The sequence below is a fragment of the Anguilla anguilla genome, chromosome 3, assembly GCF_013347855.1.
Source record: "Anguilla anguilla isolate fAngAng1 chromosome 3, fAngAng1.pri, whole genome shotgun sequence".
Lineage (NCBI taxonomy): Eukaryota > Metazoa > Chordata > Actinopteri > Anguilliformes > Anguillidae > Anguilla > Anguilla anguilla.
The window spans coordinates 12,096,869-12,118,029 of NC_049203.1; the positions used below are offsets into that span (position 1 = coordinate 12,096,869).

Consider the following 21,161-nt stretch of genomic DNA (forward strand, 5'->3'; position numbering starts at 1 on the left):
ATGTAGGTTTGAGGAGCCAAACCGTCCTTGTGTGTCTGTGTGTGCAGGTATGCATCTGTATGTATGTGTGTACTGCTTTCCTGCTGCTCTGCTATCTGTACTTCAGTGTGCTGACTGGGGGGATACAGAATTAGTGGATAAAAATAATTTTGTTTTTGTTGTTGTTGTTGTTATTGTTGCAAGATGATGCATGAAAAAAATAACTTTCTGTATATAGTACATTTTGCACTGACATGACAGTTACATGAAGCACTGCAGCTGTTGCATGCACTGAATTGGTAACAGTGCACATGAAGTTATTTTTGATACTTTGAAAAACATTTAGTTCCCTATATGAACATGTGCCTGGGTAACTAATGTATCTGGTCATGAATGGAGCCTTGGCCTGAGGTTTTGGGTTTCATGACTGTAAGGTTCTGGGGCACTAAGCATGTGTCATACTGCACTGCTTTAAAACTCAGGGTTCCTTTTTCCAAATATGACATAAAAATGACATTTTCATCTCCGGGCTCAGTTTCCATTATGTAAAATGGCATCCTTTAGAAGTGTTAAATTAGGTATTCTACCTGTGGGGAAACCCCGCTGTCTGGCTGAGATCAAAGGAAATTGCACCCACTTACAGATCTTAAATATCGCTGACAAATGAACGGAGGTCTCCAGGTAAACGAAGCACTGAATTTTACCTCTTGAAGGAGAAGTAGAATTCAAAAGAAAATGACAATGACGCAATGTCATTGACTCTGGGTTTTTTGTTGTACGCTTGCATTCTCAATGTACTGATAGTCGGATCAAAATTTTTCTTTTAGTGTCAGCGAGATCGCTTCAGATGCTATTCTTACTGTCCATTTTCTCTCTCCGTCTATCCCTCTCTCCCTCCCTCCCTCCCTCTGTCCCTTGCATTTGACTGGTTCACTTCTACAGGACTCCAGTAAAAGCCCCAGGCCAATTAAGAAATTTCTTCCAAAACGAAAAACGGAAAGAAAGCCGTCAGACGATGACGTCCTCCTGAGGAAAAGTAAGCCTAAAATGTGATGCAGATAAATAGTGATAAAGGAAGAGGCTCAACTTCTATCGCCTTTCATAGTCAAAGAAGATGACTATAAATTTAGGAAGGTCAAAGGGAATCCCATAGAGTACAAATTTTTTTGGGCCAAAATACAGGACATCCATGAGAATATGGGATTGTCACGAAACCCTACTAGGGGCTGTACTCCCACTTACCCTTCATAAGGTGCGGAATGATGCTGGTTGCAGGGATTATGGGTCCACAAATTTTGATGTTGGGAGTGGAGGTGTGGTGTCTGTCAGAACTTTGATACTTGGCAATAATTTCCAAGCCATATTGGCTCCACCCACTGGTTTGTCATGCTGCCCCACACAGTTATAAGTAGCTGAATATAACTCTGGAACATTCAAAATTAAAGAATGATTCACAGATCATTTCTGAATTTAACTGTCATGATATGACATGAAAAGCTATTGATGGCTCCTTGCGAGCTCTTGTGACACAAATATGTTTCTGTAGGTGTCAGAGGAGCGATCAGATAGGCCAAGTAGTAATCATAATGTTGTAATAATTCATGTTCATATTTTGTTGCTCAGTAGTTTCCGAGTCTCCTGCTCCCACATCAGCGAGTATTTTCAGGGTGTCACGCCTTTTCTAATTTAAAATCGAGAAGAATTTCAGCCCTGCTAAGAAATGGGCTCGGAGCTTGTAGTGCACTCACAAGAGCAATTACACGCATATCACGCATAAGCAGCTGACACACACCTTAGTGCCAAAGTATGATTTCACCACTCGCACACAGAATTTCAGCAAGAACCACAGTCATCAGCTGTTCTAAGAGGTAAATCTGACATTAAAACAGTGTCCATACTAGTCATCAGGCACCCTTTGTCCTGTATCTGACTCCGCCCCTGGCTCCACCCACCTCCAGTATGAATTCTTGTGATTGGCAGGCACAGCAGCCCTGGAGGAGGATGCCCAGATTCTGAAGGTCATTGAAGCCTACTGCACAGGGGCCAGCTTTCAACAGGCCAGCACAGGTGAGGAATGTGTGTGTGTGTATATGTGTGTATGTGTGTGCGTGAATGTAGGTGTACGTGTGTGTGTGTGTACATGGCTCACACATGCGCACACACACAAATATAAATGCTTGTTTTTCCAACCAAAACGGTTCCCTGAGCTATATTCTTACCTTAGTCTTCCCATGGTGCATGCGTTTGGGGCAGTGTATGCATGCGTGCTTGGTGGACGAGGAATCTTTTGCGTCATCCTGCCCGCACAGCATCATTTCAGCACAGGCAGGGTGTTCCAGTTCATGTCCTTCTCTTCTCTGCTTGTCTGCCTGGTGCAGTTGTGGTTTTCTTGGTAATTTATCACAAGTTTGACGAGTGGAACACATCCACCTCACTCCCCTGGCTGGGGGGATTCCAGCCAGAGATAGTGTAGCCGGCTGTTAGCCACCGCTGATGGTTTACTGTGTGTCACATGAAATGGAAAAGCACACAAAGGACTCTGTGGAAACTGATCCAAACACCTTTTCTTAATCTTTTTAATATCGGGACCCAAATTAGAAATACCTTTTTAGTATCACGACCAAAATGAGAGATTTAGTACCTTTCAGGGCCCTATTGAATACACATACTAGCATAGCCTAGTGGACTACAAACTCATTCCGGAACCCACCTTGTACACTTCCGAAACCCGTTTTGTGTTCCAACCCATAGTTTAAGAAACACTGAAGTAGCAAATGGATGTTCTGGATGTAAAATGTAAATTATATACAGTATGGCCTTCTTCACAGTTTCACAACTGGCAGCGAAGCGTTAGACTTTAGCAGAAGAAACCAGTGCCGTAGGAAAACACGCCCCGTGTTTGAATGTTGTGGGTGGGGAACAGCGTGCAGGAGCACAAGCCTCCTCACTGTGGTCCTACTGTAGGCCGTGGGCAGGTCGAAGCCGTCCTCACCGCCTCTCTGTGGCTTCAGTTGCAAATGCATGGAGCGCCAAAACTTTCCCCATTACAGCATGCATGACTTCATCAGTTACACAATGGTCATTTGAGCACACATCGAGGATTTATAATTTAAAAAAAGAAGAACTTAACTAATTTAGGCTCTTTTAAATCAAGGCCTATCTAAAAGCAGACTGTGTAATTATTAATTAAAGTGTTCATTTAAGCTACTGAATACCTCTAAAAATCATAGGTGTTTATTTCTGCTTTTGACAACAGAGGGGATATTTGTAGACAAATAATTGTTAAATCCAGCCGCATGTAATCTCCACTTTCAGACAAAATACTGGACAGTGGACGGACAGTGATGTGATGAATATAGGGTTGCATTTCAGATAAATGTGTGATATTATAATGTGGTTTATAGTCGTGTGATGGATGGAGGTTGGGTGCAAAATAGATGCAATAATAATGAGGTGGTGAGGTGGATGTAAGTGGTGTGTTAGCTGGACACAAATTGGATGACTGATTGATGTGAGCAGGATGTCTGATAGATGTGAGCAGATTGGTTGATGGATATGAGGCATACAGTATGTGAAAGGGATGTGAGGTGGTTTTCTGCGGGATGGCCGTCAGGTGTCAGGCGGACAGTATGTGAGAGGGGTGTGAGGTGGTTTTCAGCAGGATGGCTGATGAATGTGAGCAGGACGTCTGATGGATGTGAGTCATACAGTATGTGAGAGGGATGTGAGGTGGTTTTCTGCAGGATGGCTGTCGGGTGTGAGGTAAACAGTATGTGAGAGGGGTGTGAGGTGGTTTTCAGCAGGATGGCTGATGAATGTGAGCAGGACGTCTGATGGATGTGAGTCATACAGTATGTGAGAGGGATGTGAGGTGGTTTTCTGCAGGATGGCTGTCGGGTGTGAGGCAAACAGTATGTGAGAGGGGTGTGAGGTGGTTTTCAGCAGGATGGCTGATGGATGTGAGCAGGATGTCTGATGGATGTGAGGCATACAGTATGTGAGAGGGATGTGAGGTGGTTTTCAGCCGGATAGCTGATGTGCGTGAAACTATGAATTGCAGCAGCAGTGCGCTTGACTAGACTGGTGTGTTTGCAGTGGCACGGAAGGAGGGAACGCCACAGGTCCTTCTACCCGAGGAGGAGAAGATCATCATGGAAGAAATGAAGAGTAATGGGCAGACAGTCATCGAGGAAAAGTATGAAGGATTGGATTCACATAATTACACATAGCCCTTCTACTGTAGGAAATTAAGCCCTTTGCTCCCAATATATACATGTAATCTATTATTATTTTTATTATGTTGTGGTTGTTTTAATTTACATTTAAATTGTATTGTTTATGCACATCTAAAAATATATATTTATTACACCTGTAGTTCTAGCCCACATATTTACAATGTTCTAGTATATTCCATTGTGTAAGAGGATGTTACATGGAGGTTGTTTAAGTGCATTTTCCTCTATATTTAAACAAATCTGTCTGCTGCAGAAGCCTCGTGGATGCTGTGTATGCTTTAAAGGATGAAGTCCATGAGCTGAAGAAGGTAATGTCGTCCCCACATTTTCCTGGATGAGTGAAATGGAATAGAAATTCAGTTGAATTAATTTTTTGAATAGCGGTCGAAAGAATTGAAGGAGGGCGGTCGGTGACAGTTGGTCTTCTCTCTGTTCTTCAGGAGAATAAACGGATGAGGCAGTGTCTGGAGGAGGAGCAGAAGTCCCGGAAGGAGCTGGAGCGAGTGGTCAGGAGGCTGGCCAAACAGAAGAACGACTGCGCCTGGGAAGATGGCGGCCACTGAAACTGTGTGTGTGTGTGTGTGTGTGTGTGAGTGTGTGTATGTGTGTGTGTTTGTTTGTCTGTGTGTGTGTGTGTGTGTGTTTGTTTGACTGTGTGTGTGTGAGTGTGTGAGTGTGTGAGTGTGTGAGTGTGTGAGTGTGTGAGTGTGTGAGTGTGTGTGTGTGTGTGTGTGTGTGTGTGTGTGTGTGTGTGTGTGTGTGAGTGTGAGTGAGTGTGTGAGTGTGTGAGTGTGTATGTGTGTGTGTTTGTTTGACTGTGTGTGTGTGTGTGTGAGAGTGTGAGAGTGTGAGAGTGTGTGTCTGCCTGCTATAGGCCTGAACATTGTTAATTGCGTGCGCATTCCCATAGAGCAGGAGTCCCCTTTCCTCCAAGAGAAAGGAGATAAGCGCTTCGTTTCTCAGATCAGTTGGGGAGCAGACTTTTAGAATGGCTCTGGCAGATTTTGGACTTTATGAGCCTGGGTTGGGGGCCCGGCTGTTGGTGTGGGAAGCTGGCTTTGATGCATAGAAATACCAAAATTACTTGTTGAAAGTTTGTGTTTTGTCAGTTTCTACAAAAACTTATTCCAAAAACAAATTAGTACCAGACAGAGGGCTGAAGATTCTTTTTAGGATATGATGGGAACATTTTTGGGGCAATGGGAGCCACGCTTTATGTGGCCCTTACTTGACTCCAGCGCGTGGATGGTCAGGACACATTGAAACCCTTTCCAAAGAGGAGTGAAAACCAGGACAGAGAAGACATGGAAAATGGATGAAGATATTCAGTCAGCTGACTTACGGTACTCACTGTGAGCTGTTGCCTCCATTACAGATTGTTCTGATCTTTAAGAGGAAAACAACAGAAAAGATTTTGAACAGTGGCCTGTGAATCAGCTCAGGGTGAATATATGGACTACTGCACAGATTTTAAAGGAATGGCATAAAAACCTTCTGATAGGTGGGTAAAACATCTACGTCTGCATGCCTGTGCTTTAGGTTTAGGACACAGAAGCAGATTCAGTGTCGGATCCGCATTCTGTTCATTCAGTCTGTTCAGTTTTAGCAGGTTTATTTTTTTTACTGGTCTTCCTTCTACACACAAACAGAGAAATGTACACTGTTGACATGGGACAGATCTGAGTTATTTAGGGCCAAATTCAACTGCGAAGCACTGTCTATGACTTTGAAAAGGGAAGACAATTTTGTACTTGCGCATTTGTTTTTCAGAGTTAAGGGCCAAAGGGCATTGTGGTTTGACTGAATTTAACTTTAGAGAAAAATGTTGATTTAAAAAGTTACCATACAGCCTTTTGGTATGATTTTAGCATCACAAACGATGTGCTTATATGGTTTTCTCAAACAGTATATCTTCCAGTCTGCATGTCTGCTCCGCATTTCATTTTATAAGCTTAAGAAAAATGCTTTTAAGAGCTTATGAGAAAATGGAAACAAATCCTATTATACAATTTTGACAATTTCCTTTAGCTGTTGGCCTTATTAAAGTCCAAAGCTTTCAGGGATATTATTCTAATAACATACAAGCACGTCAATATGTACGTATGTATATCATATATGCATACGTATAGAAAAATACTGTCTAATAAATACTTGTTAAGCAACAAAAATCTTATAGCTTTATCCTTTGGGCAAAATATTATATAGCTTATTTATTTTTGTTTGACAGAAAGATATTAAAGTATGCAGGCAATACTGTATCTTTGGTACTGGCAGCTGACTGGTGAAAGCTTTGATTGTTTTACCTCATTGTCTGTTGACACGAGGCTGGATTCTGCATCATGGCAGTGCTTTAGCCCCCTGTACGGAGACTGTTGCTAAAGCCATGGTTTGCTGTGACAGATGTCATCTGGATGGGCTCATAAAGCGCACCAGTCCCTGCCCAGTCCATTTGGCCCGGTCCATCACTGTGACGAGCACAGGATTAAGACTGGATCTGTGAGCGCTTTCCTGTGGCAGAAAGATTCCAAGGTGCACAAGATCTCTCTCTACCCCGCCCCCCACCCCACCTCGTAAAGCACAGAAAAAAAACAAATGCCATATCCCTGCCAAATAGGGTGACCACACAACTCCATTGTATTGAATCTGGACAGTTAGGGGATGCTTTTTTCCAGGGTGGCTTGGAAGTTTATCTGACAATAAATTTATTTTTAAAATGTTGGGAAAGACAGTTCACAGAGGCCCCACCCCTTCAAAAAAATATGTGCCTTGACTGTTAAGAACCATTTTCATTCTGCCTCAGAGATTCTGAGTAAGCAGTTATATACAGGGGGGCCATTTTGGTTTATTGTTTTTTTTCTTCCTTTTTTTCCATCCATTTGATTTTTCCATATGGGGCTTTGAAATTTCATTGCACAGTATTGGGTGACCAGGGAAAGGTGGAGGTGGAGGTGGAGGTCCACATTTAGAGTAAATGGTTGAGGAACTGCCTGCATAGTGCATTGCTATGGAGACAGGTTTAAACAAACGTCATCCACTTAGTAAAGCATGCAATAATTTGTCCCTGATTCTCCTAATATTCCCCTTTTAGTGGACTTTGGCTTAAACTGTTCAATTAAACTGGCTTTGTAAAATAATATAAATAATGAATAAAGGCAGCCATTTTAATGTATCATATGGTCATCTATGTTTCACTGAATATTAACACTGTTCACATTCTGTGCTGTTGGGTTCTTTGAATTAATTTCTTTCGATCATGTCTGCATGCTGTCAGCTGAATGATTGTGTCTTATAGCCTTAGAACTAGCATTTCAAATGGGTTGTGTTAACGAGTCGTGATATTTTCATAAAATTATTGTCTTACACTCTGCTTTTTCATTTATTTTCATTTTAAATGGTCGTTTTGTTCCAATGGCGAGTCTTAGTTGTCATGCAAATGTTCAAATTTAAAAGCTGTTTTGTTAGTAAGGAGACTTTTGTCATTTGTCTGAGAGGTAGGTCAGGTGGAAGAGGGGGGGTTAAATTGTACATTACTGTAGATCATGATTTTTTCTTGTAGGAAATGGTTCATGTCTACGGCCCATTCCATATTGGTAAATTCTGAATTTATTCTATGCAACCAAATTACAATTATAAATATTTTTTTCTAGCACTTGCATACTATATATAATTTGTTTACTGTCTGTGAGAACATTCTTTTAATAAAAACAGAATATATGTGTAAAACATTTAGTGGTGGGTAGTTATTGTCATGCTAATATTGGCATTTGAATTTGAAGATATATGAAACCAAAGGGATGTCAAGGACTTGGTGAGGGGCTGTGGGTGTCATCCGTTGGTCACAAATATTGTGTACAGTACTTTTTTCGTACTTTCCAGAAGACAAAATAAAAGCATGAGACCATTGATACTAAACGAGATGCCAGTGCACATTCTTGGAAATGCACACGCACAGAGTAGGTCTATATCTAACCGATCAGCTGCAGTGTTTTTTAGTGTAACTTTGATTTTGTTGTCGTTAATAAATGGCTTGTTAAATTGGGCAAAGATATTTGCACCATGTCGGTGCAGTTGCAGAGAATTCACACTTGTGAGTTCGGTCTCACTTTGCGGCAGCAAGCAGAGTTTGTGTTTGTTTGCTGTGGGTCGGAGGGGGTGGGGAGGGGGAGGGGGAGGGAGGGAGGGAGGAGTGAAAAGGGTTTGACAGGAAACTATGTGCAACCGGTAAACATCCTGCGAGCCGACAGTGGATGTGTGTCTCAGAAATGGCCTCGCTGAGCGCCGCTGTCACACTTTCCGTGTGGGAGTTTGAAACGCTGCGCAACCAAGTGCCCCCCCTCCCAAAAAAAAAAAAATGCAATGTGATTACATTTCATAGGAAAACATAGAGATACCTTTTTTTTCTTCCATTTTGTATCACATGAGATGTAAGCTTTTTTTTCCAGCCTAAATTAATCTTACAAATCCGATTTACTGATAGTTCTATGGGATTTTTGAAAATATATATATTTTAACTAACTTAATAAGTATTCCAGCAATTAGCGATTAGTGTCCATGGTAACCCTGGAGGTTAAGGTGGATTCTATTTGATGAGGGTCTGATTGGCTCTTGCTTCAGCGAATAAGTCAAGAGTGTTTCACTCTGAAGCACTCTGAAGTTCCTGCCAGTAACACGAAGGTTTACTCATTTTACAAGCCTGGGACTTTCATTCATAAAGCCTCACAGAGTAGGACTGTCCTAACCGTCCATTATGGGAAAAAAAAACTGATGCTAGATGATCAGCACTCCAACTTCGGAATGCATGTTCTGGTTCATCTTTTATCTTTTCCTCAGAATGCTGGGATTGGTTTCCTCAGGCAACCATGTCCCTTTCAGATCCTTTGAACATACAGTTATTTTGCAGAATATATTTTACACATTTGGTCATTTTAAAGCTTTTCTGAATTAAGCAAAAACTTTTCTGGCAGCAACCCAATACATTTCTGGAGAGAAAAAGCACTTTCCATACTTTCGTGCTGCAAATAGCCTTCTGACATGAAATCAATGGCTGTGCAGTCATTGATTTCATGAAAGCAATCAGCTCCACCGTTTTAATTTACTGGATTTCTATCCCCCCCCCCATGCTGTTATTGATGTGGTGGTGGTCTGCTTTTATTGTGGTGCTGGAGAGTAGACTTTGGTGGCTCATAGGTCTATCGATGGGTAACCGCACCACATTTTGTTTTCTAGACTGAAACCAATACAAACATTTAAAATTGGGGGCAATCGAGGCTGCAAGCGAGGCTTTTGTGTTGTCGTATATCCATTTACCAGAAGCATGATGATGAGTCAATAAATCTATAAATCCGGCCAACTTGCCAGCTTTGCGCATACTGCTGAACATACTGATGAACTAGGCAATAATCTGGTCAGTTAATCTAGGTCAGTGGCAGGAAACCATAATATTGTTTCCTGGTACAGCGGGAAAAGGGCCCTGCTTCTCTTGCCTTTATGACAATTATAACAACTCGGAGGGGGTGTCTGGACCAGACTTTGCTCAAAAGCTTCCGTTATTTTACATGCTGCAGATCCTTGAGGGTTTTCAACAAAACATGTCATCAACAAAATCATCAATCAATCATATGCAATCATATGTACACCTTCCTTATGTATTTTGTAATTTCCCGCAGAGAGGGAGGAAAGCAGAGCTGTAGTACACCCACTGAGAAGACTTTGAGGTAGTGCACAAAACCTGCTAGATTCAGTTGGCAGATTGGCGTAAGTATTCTCCGTACAACCCAGACTGTGGGGGCATTGTGGCAGTCCCAATTACCTGAAACCTTTATTATTTTTCCTAAATGGAAGCGGTTACTAATGGGTAAAATGTTATTGCTATCTATTTAGTGCATGTTACACAAAATACCAAAGCACATAATGTGAATATGAAGTCTTGTTTTGACTTGATTTTCCAGTATAGACTGGTAAATGAACACAACAGACATATACACACATTATTATATGAAAAAATTTTAAATAAAAGATGTTCAGTTACAACAGCAATCTGTTATAATACATCTAAGAATAAATTATTCAAGCAACAAAAAATACAAATTATTGAATATATGAATATATAAAATACTTCATTTAAAATTCCTTACCACAGATATTCTGGGAAAACAACTATTGTCTCTCAAGAAAAATAGCTATTGGACTGATTTTGGACTTTAGCCTTGCATTTTAAATACATTTTTGTTTGTTTTTAAAATATAGTAATATATATAAATACAAGTAGATACAAGAAATTGGAAGGGGGTGGCTGAAAAGTATTTGTGGCTCCACCCCATGTGCACATTATCATTACATTCATTTTATGGAGGACCAATAGCATCTTGCCTGGGAATACAATACTTAAGTCCTGCAATTATTACTGTTGAATTTTGAACAATTGATGAAATAATGTGAAATATGCATCTTCAATTTACTGTTTTGAAACTAGGCTTGAATCAGTGCATGCAGGATGCAGGTTAAATTGTCATTTTCCCCTAAAGCAAGGTACTTAACCTGAATTGCATCAGTGAATATCCATCAAAATGGAGATTGGAGTTTGTGCTAATGACCCATGGTTTTCCCCAGTTTAAACTGAAACACAGCACCTATAAACAAATGCATACTTCTTTTTCCACAATTTGGACTGTGCAGCATGAAGCTGGATTGTAGTGTAATTAAAAAGAGAGATATGACATTGAAACAGAACAAAATTATAATTAGGATAGGATAATTAGGTCTTATTAGGATACCTTAGTCAATAGGAGTCCATGTTTGTAAAGTTTCCCACGCCCCACGTAGCCAATCAGCACACAGCAAGTCTGTATCTCCAACCCCAGGCTGATCTTGGGCTTGACTCTTTGCCCATTATCCTTATTGCAGTGGGGGAAATTCACTGCATTTTTGTCATAAACAGTGTCCGTGCGTCTGTCTGATAGGTCTTCCTCTACGTCAGGAGACAACAACATTCTAACAGTGGGATTGTTTTTTTGGTTTTTTTTGGCGACTGTATTCACAGCATGAATAATCCAAAAGTCGTGCTAGTCTCGTCTAAGGTTAGCGATTTGACGTCCGTCACGTTGAGGAAGAGCTGCTCGTCCTTCTCCAGCTTGAAGACCCCTCCCTGGAAGGATGTTGCTACTGGCGGCTGGTCTTTGCTCTTCACGCTGGCGTAGGCCCTGAGTAAGATATCTGTTTTTTCCCCAGAGGTCCGCGTGCGCACTATGCTGTGGGCGAGCGGATGTGTTGCGCTCGTGTTGGTGAAGGTGACCTGGGAGTAGACGTAGTAATTCCCAGGTTGGAGAATCTTCAGTGCACCCGGCCCAGAGAGGTAGGTCACCTTTGCCAGCAGAGAGTGATCTCTGTTCCACATCACAATTTTGGCTGAGGAGAGGAGGGGATGTTCATGTTAGATGTGAAAGTGCCGTCAGTGTTGGCCTTTAGCTTTCCCCTGGCAATTAAAGGCCAGTGCAACATGATTTTGTAAGACAAGCGATTGCCAAAATTAAAAATGCGTTTTCACTTGGAGAACTATTTATATAAATGTCAGTTTATGTTAGGCAAGAGCTGAATGAGTACTCACAACCTGCATTGCCCATAATGATATGAATAATGTATGATCTTTGTACAGTATTGTATGAAATCGTTTTATTTGTGCATCCATTCATCTATGGCATTCATGGTTTGATGATGTTGCCAGATCATCAAATCATTGATTGAAAATATTAACATCTATATAGATGATGGTTGTTGAGGCCTGATAACTGAAATCTAAATTTTTCAGAGTGGTTTCAGTTTTATAGGTATTTCATAACTTAGCTGGATTACCCCCTAGCATATTCATGTTTGGTCTCATTATAAAGACTATAAGACAAGGAATCTTTTGATAATAATATCATAGTGATTAACTGTACTTTGAAAAACATAAGGCCACTTTAATACATACATTTTCTAGCCTTCAGATAAAACCCCCTCTCTCTCAACCACTTCCTCTCCCATCCACCCCCCCCCCCCCCCCTCCTCTTGCAACAGCATAAACTGTATTTACTTTGTGGGTCTTTTTTGCTGCTTCAGCCAGTTAGCATCTGTTGCAGTGGACATTCAGGGGTTGATATCTGCTATTACCATCTATGGAATCTATACCTTGCATCTGGGCCATTTTTTTTTCTTGGTGTTTGGTGTGCTTGGTGTTTGGTGCAGTCTAACGTTTTTGTCTTGCAGCTCATATAGTATTTTTACATTTTAATCCCTGGCTTTTTGGAATATTCCACTGTCTTGGTTTTTTTAACCTTGATCTTTGTTTACTGGGGAATATTTAGGGAGAAACAGACTGTGGTTTGGTTTTTTCCTTCATTCATTTCTTCTGTAACAGAACCTGTCCATGCCTGTAATATCCGCTGTTTAAGGTCTTTAGATTAGACGTTGTATATTGTTGTAATACATTTTTTAATTTAAATTGTGTTGCGAGATGTACGTTTTGAATTGTTTGCAGTATATTTAGTTATTTATTGCTGTCTGCTGGGTTTTAGCATTACATTTTTTGCATTGCAATTATTTGAAATACTTGCCCCCTTTGGATACTGGGACAATTCCTGCAAATGAGTAACAGTTTTGAAAGAGCAGGGTTTGGTGTTGCAGACACAGGAAGAGAACAGCACTCACACGTGGGAGGCTGGCGTTCTGGCACCATGTGGGCCACAGGTGAAGAGACACGGAAGGGCATCGAACCCGAGAGCAGCGCACCTGAAACGGAGAAAAGGCAGCCTCATTAGCCTGCTGTTCAGAAGGAGCGAGACAGCAGAGTAAACTGCTCCCATGCAGGTTATTAACCGTGCCACTGGGATATAGCTCTGGAGTTCTGGGTCTATAAACACAAATCCAGAGAGCTCAGGTATGTACGAGGGTGTCATGGGTCATTATGATATTTTTTGCTGCCGAACATAGCAAGTGAGAGATGAGAGGTGCTATATAAGTGCAATTCACCATTACCGTCCCACCCTCTCAGCATCTTGAATATAAGTCGGTTTTATGAAATTAAATTAATTCACAATTTCAACAAAGTACGCACACATACACACCAGCAACAAACTGCCAAAATAGAATGTAATCCAAGTGCATGCTTATCCTATGATAAGAAATAATGCACTCTAAATGAGTAATTAGACAGAGAGCTAAACAATATTGCCAAAGTTTGACTAAAGCATTGACTATAACTGTTTCTTATTTGAAATAGCCAGGCAAGGTGACAGTGTCAGTACATTGCAGTACTACAGCTTCAGCAGCAGATGCGGGTAAATTTATTTAAACTATGCAAGAAAATATGCAGAAAAACTTTGGTATACCTTTTCCTACAGCTCCAGCTTGTGATATCTACAAAATAGAAACAGAGGGGAAAAACAATATTAATGCTATCCTGTACCTGCATTACCAGTTGTGACTTGTTTTATTTGCACTTCCAAATGAATCAGCTGTAAGTCATGAACTGAAAAGGTGTGAACACATAAGATAATTTCAGTTTGGAATGTTGGCCTGTTGTACTTTTAATACTGCACATGTAAAACATGTTCTTGTACTCCTCAACATGTCTAGTTACACAGATCTGAAAAAGGAGATTAGAGGAGATTAATTAATGGTATTAATGGTAGAACCCAGCACCTTTGATATCACAGCCATGAATTTGTCCAAGATCTTCCTGCAGTCCAACAACGAGTTAGAGTCCAGACTTCCATCGTCACACTCCTGTAGTCTTTTGAGAACTATGAAGTCGTCATAGTTCCTGCCCAAGAACTCATTTTGCATCTTCACAGGGAGAAAGCCAAAGATAAAAATTTGAGGAAAAGATGCTTCAATGTATGCATGTTTTCATTGGAGTTTCTATACTGTATGTATCAATGCATATACTTGCTATTTAGTCTGGGCCTGCACATCATAAATAATCATTTCCCCGACATAGAATTCATCCCTGCTGGCTTGCAAACATTTCATTAAATCTGAATGCATTCACCCTCTTGAGCAAACGACATTATGTGTTAATTTAGACTCTGCAATATGAGAGGTTTTTGCAATCTTTTTTTCTGCTGAAAGAGTACACTTTCTCAGAAAACCGCAGAACCCAAGACGCAGACAATCATAGAGTTTGAGTCACACAGGCATTGTTCTAAAGTTGAAAGAGCTTTTTTTTCCCTGCCGGTTTAAGATGCTGATGAGTTTTACAACAGCATAGTAAAAGAGATAAGGAGCCATCAACATCCGTGTGAACAGCGAGCTTCAGCCTGCTTAATCACACGGCTGGGTATCAATTGTTAATATACAGATATTTTCTATCTGAAAAAGGACCGCGTTTTCAGCTGTAAGAAAGCGCGAAGTTTGTGAAAACTGAAAGCCCTTATAGACTTCACTTCTAAACGTCTCATTCACAAACTTTCCTCGAACAAAGCACATTGCTATGGCAGTTTTTAAATTATATGAAAGGTGTTTTATGAATACAAACACGGGAAATTATGTACTTGGACATAATAGTTTTAAAGGCACATTCCACATTTCATTTCATACATCACATATGTGACAGCACATTCTACACATTATGCAATAATAATAATAATAATAATAATAATTTTTAAAAAAATTATTTTTATTCTTATGTGCTCTTGTGCATCAGTTCATTGAAAATCTATGCTCGTATTAAAATCCACAACACCACTGAAAAATATGAGATTTGTGTATTTCAAAATGTCAAGAACACATTCTACAGAATGCACTCTTTTAAGTCCGCAATTTCTACCTACCCATCTCAGGGCCAGGTTAGCCAAAACATTGTGCATTTAATCATAAAGTAAGTCTGTATTTTCTTACAAGTAAGGGCCACACTTTCATTTTTACCCACATGCAGTACCATTCTAAGCGAGAACCTCAATTTTGTCACTTGAGCACTAACTTCCCCAAAGCATCATAGACCAACAACAAAAATACTAAAAATTCCCCCATTTGTTTGCCCTTAAATAGCTGCTGGGGATGCAAGTCTTTATTTTTATGAAGCACTTTATTAATTAAAGCAAATGAATGTACTCACCACCTGGTTTCTTGGAGTTTTAAAAGATTGGCTCCAAGGGCAAGACAGAATATCACTAGTTTTCTGTGGAGCCATTCCCCCTGCACTCCTGCCTGGCCTAAGCTAAGCCTGTATCACCTAATGGAAGCTTGTGAAGGTGAGCAGTGGACCTTACCATGCTGTTCTTCCTGAACAGGTAGACGAACCCTCCCATGGTCAGCACCATCTGGACCACCAAGACGGCTGAAAAGAACCAGACAGGCGGGCTGGTGCGGCCCGACGCCGCATGGTGCATGCCCGTCCGGGGTGGGACCGGCGGTGGAGGCAGGCTGGTGTGGTAGGTGTTAATCATGGTGGCAAGAGCGAGAGCAAGAGAGCGAAAGAGATAGTCGAGATAGCGGGGAGCAGTGGCTTCCTGAGCACGTCGCGCACTTCTGAAGAGCTTCGCTCGCTCACTCACACGAGCAGCAGCGATTGCAGAGGGAGGGGTAAGTTCTCAGGTGTGTGGGCCCTCCGTTCCTTCTCCACTTTAGCGTCAGCTTAGGCCGTCACGTGTCCCCGTGCCTGTCTCAGAGACTTTCCGTAGCTCGTCACGGGATTCCTGACGGCGCCACCTTCTCCAAATGCAGGGTCTGGGGCGCCTCAGGTTGCTGATGCTGAAGTCGGGCCCTGTCGAGGGGAGGGGGGGGGGGTAGATTGCCAGAGAAAGGGGGCTCCATCTGATCAAGCAAATAATACAGGAGCCTAGTGATACAAAATCCAGAATCTACAACCCAGAGACAAATCCATGATCTAGAACCCAGGGTCCATCTGACAGTCTGTTGATCTGCTAGTTCACCCGTATGGAAAAGTGCCATGGGATTCCAACTGGACGTCATTGGATATCAATGGGAGTTCATGGGTCACTATGAGAATCCCATGTATACTCATGGAGCTATCATGAGACATCATAGGGTGCCCATAACTACCCATGAGATCTGCCATGAGTACAATTTCTGTAACACTAATTTACAAAGAATTCAATTGTATGATTGTGTGTTGAATATTTAAAAGCTCTTTGTTGGTAAAAAAAAATTATATTATTGTTTGTACTAGATGTTCTTTTTCTGATCCAATAATGGCAACATAAAATAGATGCCATGAAAATCTTCACATTCCACATTCTCTTGAAACTGCAAGAGTGAGAAACAGAAGTTACAGAATAGTGCTCATTTATTATGTTTAGATTCTTTAAGAGTGAATGCTGTTGATACCATTAGTTTGCTATTTCATTTTATGAAGTGTCTATTCACAAACATAAAGAGAATATATATATTTTATTCAGGTTTTTAAGTTTAAATGTTGGTCTTTTTTGTTTAATAAACATATAAAGTGCTAGTGGTTGCAGACAAATTGTTTGGGGTTATTATGGTATGTATTAAGCATTGCAATATGAACTTATATCAGTCTAACTTGTATCATTTCCGTCTGTTCCTATGTGGGGATTAAATGTGTGGAGTTATTGGGCATGGGCACAGATCTATTGGGTCCAGGTCCTTCGTGACGTAATGGCCAATAAGTGTTTTAGTCTCATTGCATATCTACCATACTGTAAGCTAAAATAGTCTGAGCAAAACAGTCTCCCTCCTTCTCCAACCCGCTCTTTGTGTCATTTTCTCCATCCCTTTGTGGTGGTGCTAACTAGCTGGCTGGCTAGCTAGGCTACTTGTATTACCCCTAGAGCTAGCTATGGAGCTATGGATTACATTTCGCTATCGTTTTTTCGTTTAGTTTATTTTTAAATGAAGCCTCCGTCTGCTTTGCATGACGAATTGCATGACGAATTTCCCCCGTCTGTTACTTCCCTGGATGTACAAACTTAGAGCATGACGTCGAGGATAACGTTATGTGTGTTTTTTTCAGCTTCCTAAGAATTCATTCGGAAGAAATGGGTGGCTTTAAATGTTTTTTTTTTTTTTTTTGAACCTATGGCTACTCTGGCTCGCCCTGACCATGCCCATACAATCCTGAGGTTTTTCCAATGCAGTTCTTATGTTTGATTTGAAATTTTGAAATGTATGCTATTATAGTTATTAACATTTATTTAAATAAATATTTAGTGGATGAGTAGTGGATACCACCTTACGCGATCATTCATTCGAATTGATGACAGATGTGTATTTTAACACTCATTTAAATTTGTAATGTAATAAACACGCAAATGCCCTGGACATAACTGGCGAGCACACGGGAAGAACGAAACACACCTACACATTCAGCTTCCCCACAGTACACGCCCACCCCCACTGATGACAGGTAAAAATTCATCAGAATTCTAGCTGTTACCCGTGTTACTTACCGTTACTTACCGTGTCCCTACATTTTTCAGTCAGAATGCGTTGCGAAACTAAAATGCATTTGTGAGACTCTTAAAACTTCGCCGTACAGTACTTTGCACGGGGAAGTCACAGTAGCCTACTCCGCAGCATTATGGCCTGCCCCAAGATAACAATATCGTTTCTGTTTTGAGTCAGAGGTGGGTTTCATTTTGTAAGTGTAATTTGAGGTGTGGAGGCAGCAAGGAGACTGTAGTTAAGAGTGAGACAAGTGAGACGAGAACAATTGGCCCACATCTGGGTGTAAAAATGATTCATTGCACTTCCCGTTGACCTTTATTTAAAAAAAGTATATATGTGTATTTGTGTGTATTTTATATGTTTTTTTTTTTTAATAAGACCATTTGTACTTAGTGACACTTTATTTACTGTTCTGATTTTATCTGGATTCAAAGGAAACATTTCTTAAAATTTTTACAAAAGCATTATGTTAAAAAGTCAAACTTAAAGAAGTTTCTGTGAGAAAGACACTTAAAAATGTGGAACACAGTACACTTTCGTTGCTGTGCTGCGGGTGAGATAAATTACAGCTACTAAGTGCTTTCGTCTTATACGTCTCAACATGTCTCATCAATGCGGATGCCTAATTGCTGATTAACCTTCATATGTGAAACCCCAGATACTTTCTTTCTGTCAGTGCATGTGCACAACAACGCAGATGTAAATTCACTGTCTCTCACATAATACCACAACGCAGTTCTTTGTGATTTTGATAACACTGAGTTTCTGGCTAATGCTATAATCGGCATAATGAGACAGGCAGTGAATCACTGGCCTTCCAAAGAATTTGAAAGAAGCATCACACGTTGGATGGGCCTTCTTGGCCAGCAACAAGTGTGTGTTTTATCACAATGCAGTGTCTGGTGGTAGCAGCAGTACTGAAGCACTGCATTAATTACTGTGTAAGCAGGACAAATGTATCACCCATACTGAGTTCCATTTAGCAGTTGTGGTTTGACCACTCTTTGCACTACTAAAGCTATAGTGGTGTTTCCTTTCAGGAAACTACACAGAGGCCCATAGTTTGCCATCGATGCAGTTTGATAGAATGCCTTTTTGGCCTGTAATGGTATTTAAAGGTCAAAAGAAGTGTTAACCACCAGTTGCCGTTTTGTTACTGTGAGAGTCTCATCTTCATCAAATGCTCTGGCTTGAAAAAATTTAAATTCACCTAAAGTATGTTAAAAGCTTGAAAAAGTGGATACGTTACACAGTTACCTGTTTTAGATTGAATTTCTCTTAGTCAAAACTTTTAATTTAGAACCAACCATTACTCACTGTTGGCAAACACAGTGATCTTGGTGGTGGTAAAACTTTGTATTCAGCTATAGGAACAGTTCTTTTCTTTAAATCTCAGAATGCATCGCTGCTGCAAAACTCATATGAGGATCAGAATCCATAGGACAAAATAGGAATTTTTAATTTAGGATGTGAAAACCAGATTTCCCCATCCTAAAAACCTTTCCCAAAAACTTTTTTAAAAATGAAAAAAATAACCCTCTATACTTTACCTAATGCAGCAACTAGAGAAGTCACACATTCAACACGTGGTTCAATGTGCTATAAAAGTGGTCTCCAACTGTTCAAAGGGTCTCATATGATGACTCATAGAAGAGCACAGAAAGTGATTGATTTTATCAATTTATCAACTCATTTTGTCTTGTTTTTCTATTTTGGTAAATTGCCTTTTGGAATTCAATATGAGAGATAAAGGGCAACAAAGTGTAATTAACTATGTGTCCAACTAGTCTATATTTTATTTTACTGAACGGGCCACAAATCATTGTTCTCTAGAACTGGTTAACTGAAAGAATACATATATATACATATTAATCATTCTGCAGTGTGAATCTCCTTGAATAAGTGACTACTCTTCTCTTTAGACAACATACAAATTCAAGTCAAATGAAAATCCAGCAGATGTATGGATCAGATATGGCCATATTCAGCCAAAACATATGCAACAAAGCTTTTCCCACCTATGAGAATATATTAAGTTCTTACAGCTCCTCGGATGCACTAGTGTCCTGTAATGAGCTGAATCTTACACAGTAACTTCCCAAAGCTACACAATTTAATTTTAAAAATCCTGAAATGTCTATCGTAGATGTGATTCTAACCAGCAGACCACATAATCTTTGCTTTGGATACTGCCCCATCTCTTGCATATGATATGACAGCTATAAAGGCTCGCTTGCGTTTTATCTGCAAAAGGAATTACAAACATTTCTCAGAACAAGCATTCATTCATGATTTATTTTAAGTGGAATTAGCTGCGTGGCTTCCATTCCAGACCCAAAACAGTATTGCATAGCCTTGTTTATTTATTTATCTAAAGCACTGGACACAGTACACCACCAAATCTTAGTAAATAGATTGGAAACCTTTGACAATGTAGGTTGGTTAAAATTGGTTTTATAATTTTACTTATCAGGCAGAAAACAAGCCACAGTGGCCGGTGGAATACAGTCCAACTTTCTAGAAATAAACAAAGGTGTACCACAGGGCTCCATTCTTGGACCGTTGCTATTTGCTATTTGCAATTTACAGTATATCAATAGCAGATTGAGTAATTGTAATGTGAATTTCTATACGTATGCGCCTCTGCCCCCTCAATCAGTCTGGCTGTCCTAAGCATGGCATACAGAATGCACTGGAAAAACTTAAACTGCTTTTAAATGCTGGGAAAACCAAACATACACTTTTCTCTAAAGCACTGAACAAAATATCAGTAAAGACACACTTTAAATGGTGATAAAATTGAGTGAATCTCTCATTATGAATACTTGAATACTATGAATATATTTGGCTAGAGGAAACATTCTCTTTTAAATTGCATATTACAAATTAAAAATTAAAAAATTAAAAAACTAAAAGCCAAAATTGGATACCTACACAGTTGTAAGGGGGTTTAGAACCCCAAAGGAAAACAGACTTTGTTTACTGAGCTGACCGGGAGTCTTTGATGAACAGACGATGGCAGTTGCTAAACACAAGATTCACAACTGAATTAGGAAGAACTGATTTTTAAGTATATACACCACCACCAGAACGGGTCTTTATACAGGGCTTTTCCGAAATCTAATGGTTTGCAAGGCCTCCTCTGCAAAAGAGACCCCTGGTCTCAGTAGGATACCCTGTTTAAATAAAGGTTAAATAAAATAAAAACATGAGGCAGGAAAACCCAAACGCTGAAAGCCAAATAATTTTCTTGTGACTTGTTTATTTGTGTTGTTTTGTTTTGTGGGTGACTTTCTGGACAAACCTCCCATTTACTGACTTGTATACATCGCATATGAACTTCAACAGCGAAGCACATCTGAAATGCATGGACCGCAACTGGAATAGTAGTTGTCGTTTCCGCGCCACCTCACGAGTGAACCGTGGATTTTCCGTGGAGGCACAGGACTGTCGAGCGCGAGACTGTGCCATCTGCGCGTGTGATTCAGAGACTCCGCTGCAATGGGAAGGAGATAAGCAGCTCTAAGCTGGTACCACAGTCTA

At 40.4% G+C, this 21,161-nt stretch overlaps 2 protein-coding genes and 1 long non-coding RNA gene across 6 annotated transcripts in view; 2 read left to right on the top strand and 1 right to left on the bottom strand.

Annotated features, from left to right (window-relative positions):
• Positions 1-4,891, top strand: part of LOC118223187 (rho guanine nucleotide exchange factor 6-like) — a 29,264-nt gene extending 24,373 nt beyond the window's left edge. For all 4 annotated transcript variants that reach the window (XM_035409427.1, XM_035409430.1, XM_035409428.1 and 1 more), the window contains 5 exons: positions 922-1,015; positions 1,960-2,046; positions 4,075-4,174; positions 4,468-4,522; positions 4,655-4,891. In XM_035409427.1, the coding sequence (XP_035265318.1) occupies positions 922-1,015; positions 1,960-2,046; positions 4,075-4,174; positions 4,468-4,522; positions 4,655-4,777 (459 nt within the window). In that variant the 3' untranslated portion in view covers positions 4,778-4,891. The remainder of the gene's footprint in view (positions 1-921; positions 1,016-1,959; positions 2,047-4,074; positions 4,175-4,467; positions 4,523-4,654) is intronic.
• Positions 4,892-10,001: 5,110 nt separating this feature from the next.
• On the bottom strand, positions 10,002-15,658 carry LOC118224259 (CD40 ligand-like). The gene is made up of 5 exons (XM_035411588.1): positions 15,458-15,658; positions 13,890-14,033; positions 13,577-13,604; positions 12,897-12,977; positions 10,002-11,618 (listed from the first exon to the last, which is right to left on the bottom strand). The coding sequence occupies exons 1-5, from the start codon at positions 15,632-15,634 to the stop codon at positions 11,248-11,250; spliced, it is 801 nt and encodes a 266-aa protein (XP_035267479.1). The 5' UTR covers positions 15,635-15,658; the 3' UTR covers positions 10,002-11,247.
• LOC118224260 lies at positions 12,267-19,980 on the top strand. The gene is made up of 2 exons (XR_004764610.1): positions 12,267-13,125; positions 15,479-19,980. It is a non-coding gene; the product is annotated as an uncharacterized LOC118224260 (long non-coding RNA).
• The last annotated feature ends 1,181 nt before the right edge of the window (positions 19,981-21,161 follow it).

What these genes read in the sequence shown, in the direction of transcription:
- LOC118224259 (XM_035411588.1), bottom strand. Translation starts at nt 15,634, where the DNA reads ATGATTAACACCTACCACACCAGCCTGCCTCCACCGCCGGTCCCACCC. An exon ending in TGTTCAGGAAGAACAGCATG is followed by an intron (nt 14,034 to 15,457) that starts GTAAGGTCCACT and finishes CTCCCTGTGAAG; the next exon opens with ATGCAAAATGAGTTCTTGGG. An exon ending in AGAACGCCAGCCTCCCACGT is followed by an intron (nt 11,619 to 12,896) that starts GTGAGTGCTGTT and finishes TCCTCTCCTCAG; the next exon opens with CCAAAATTGTGATGTGGAAC.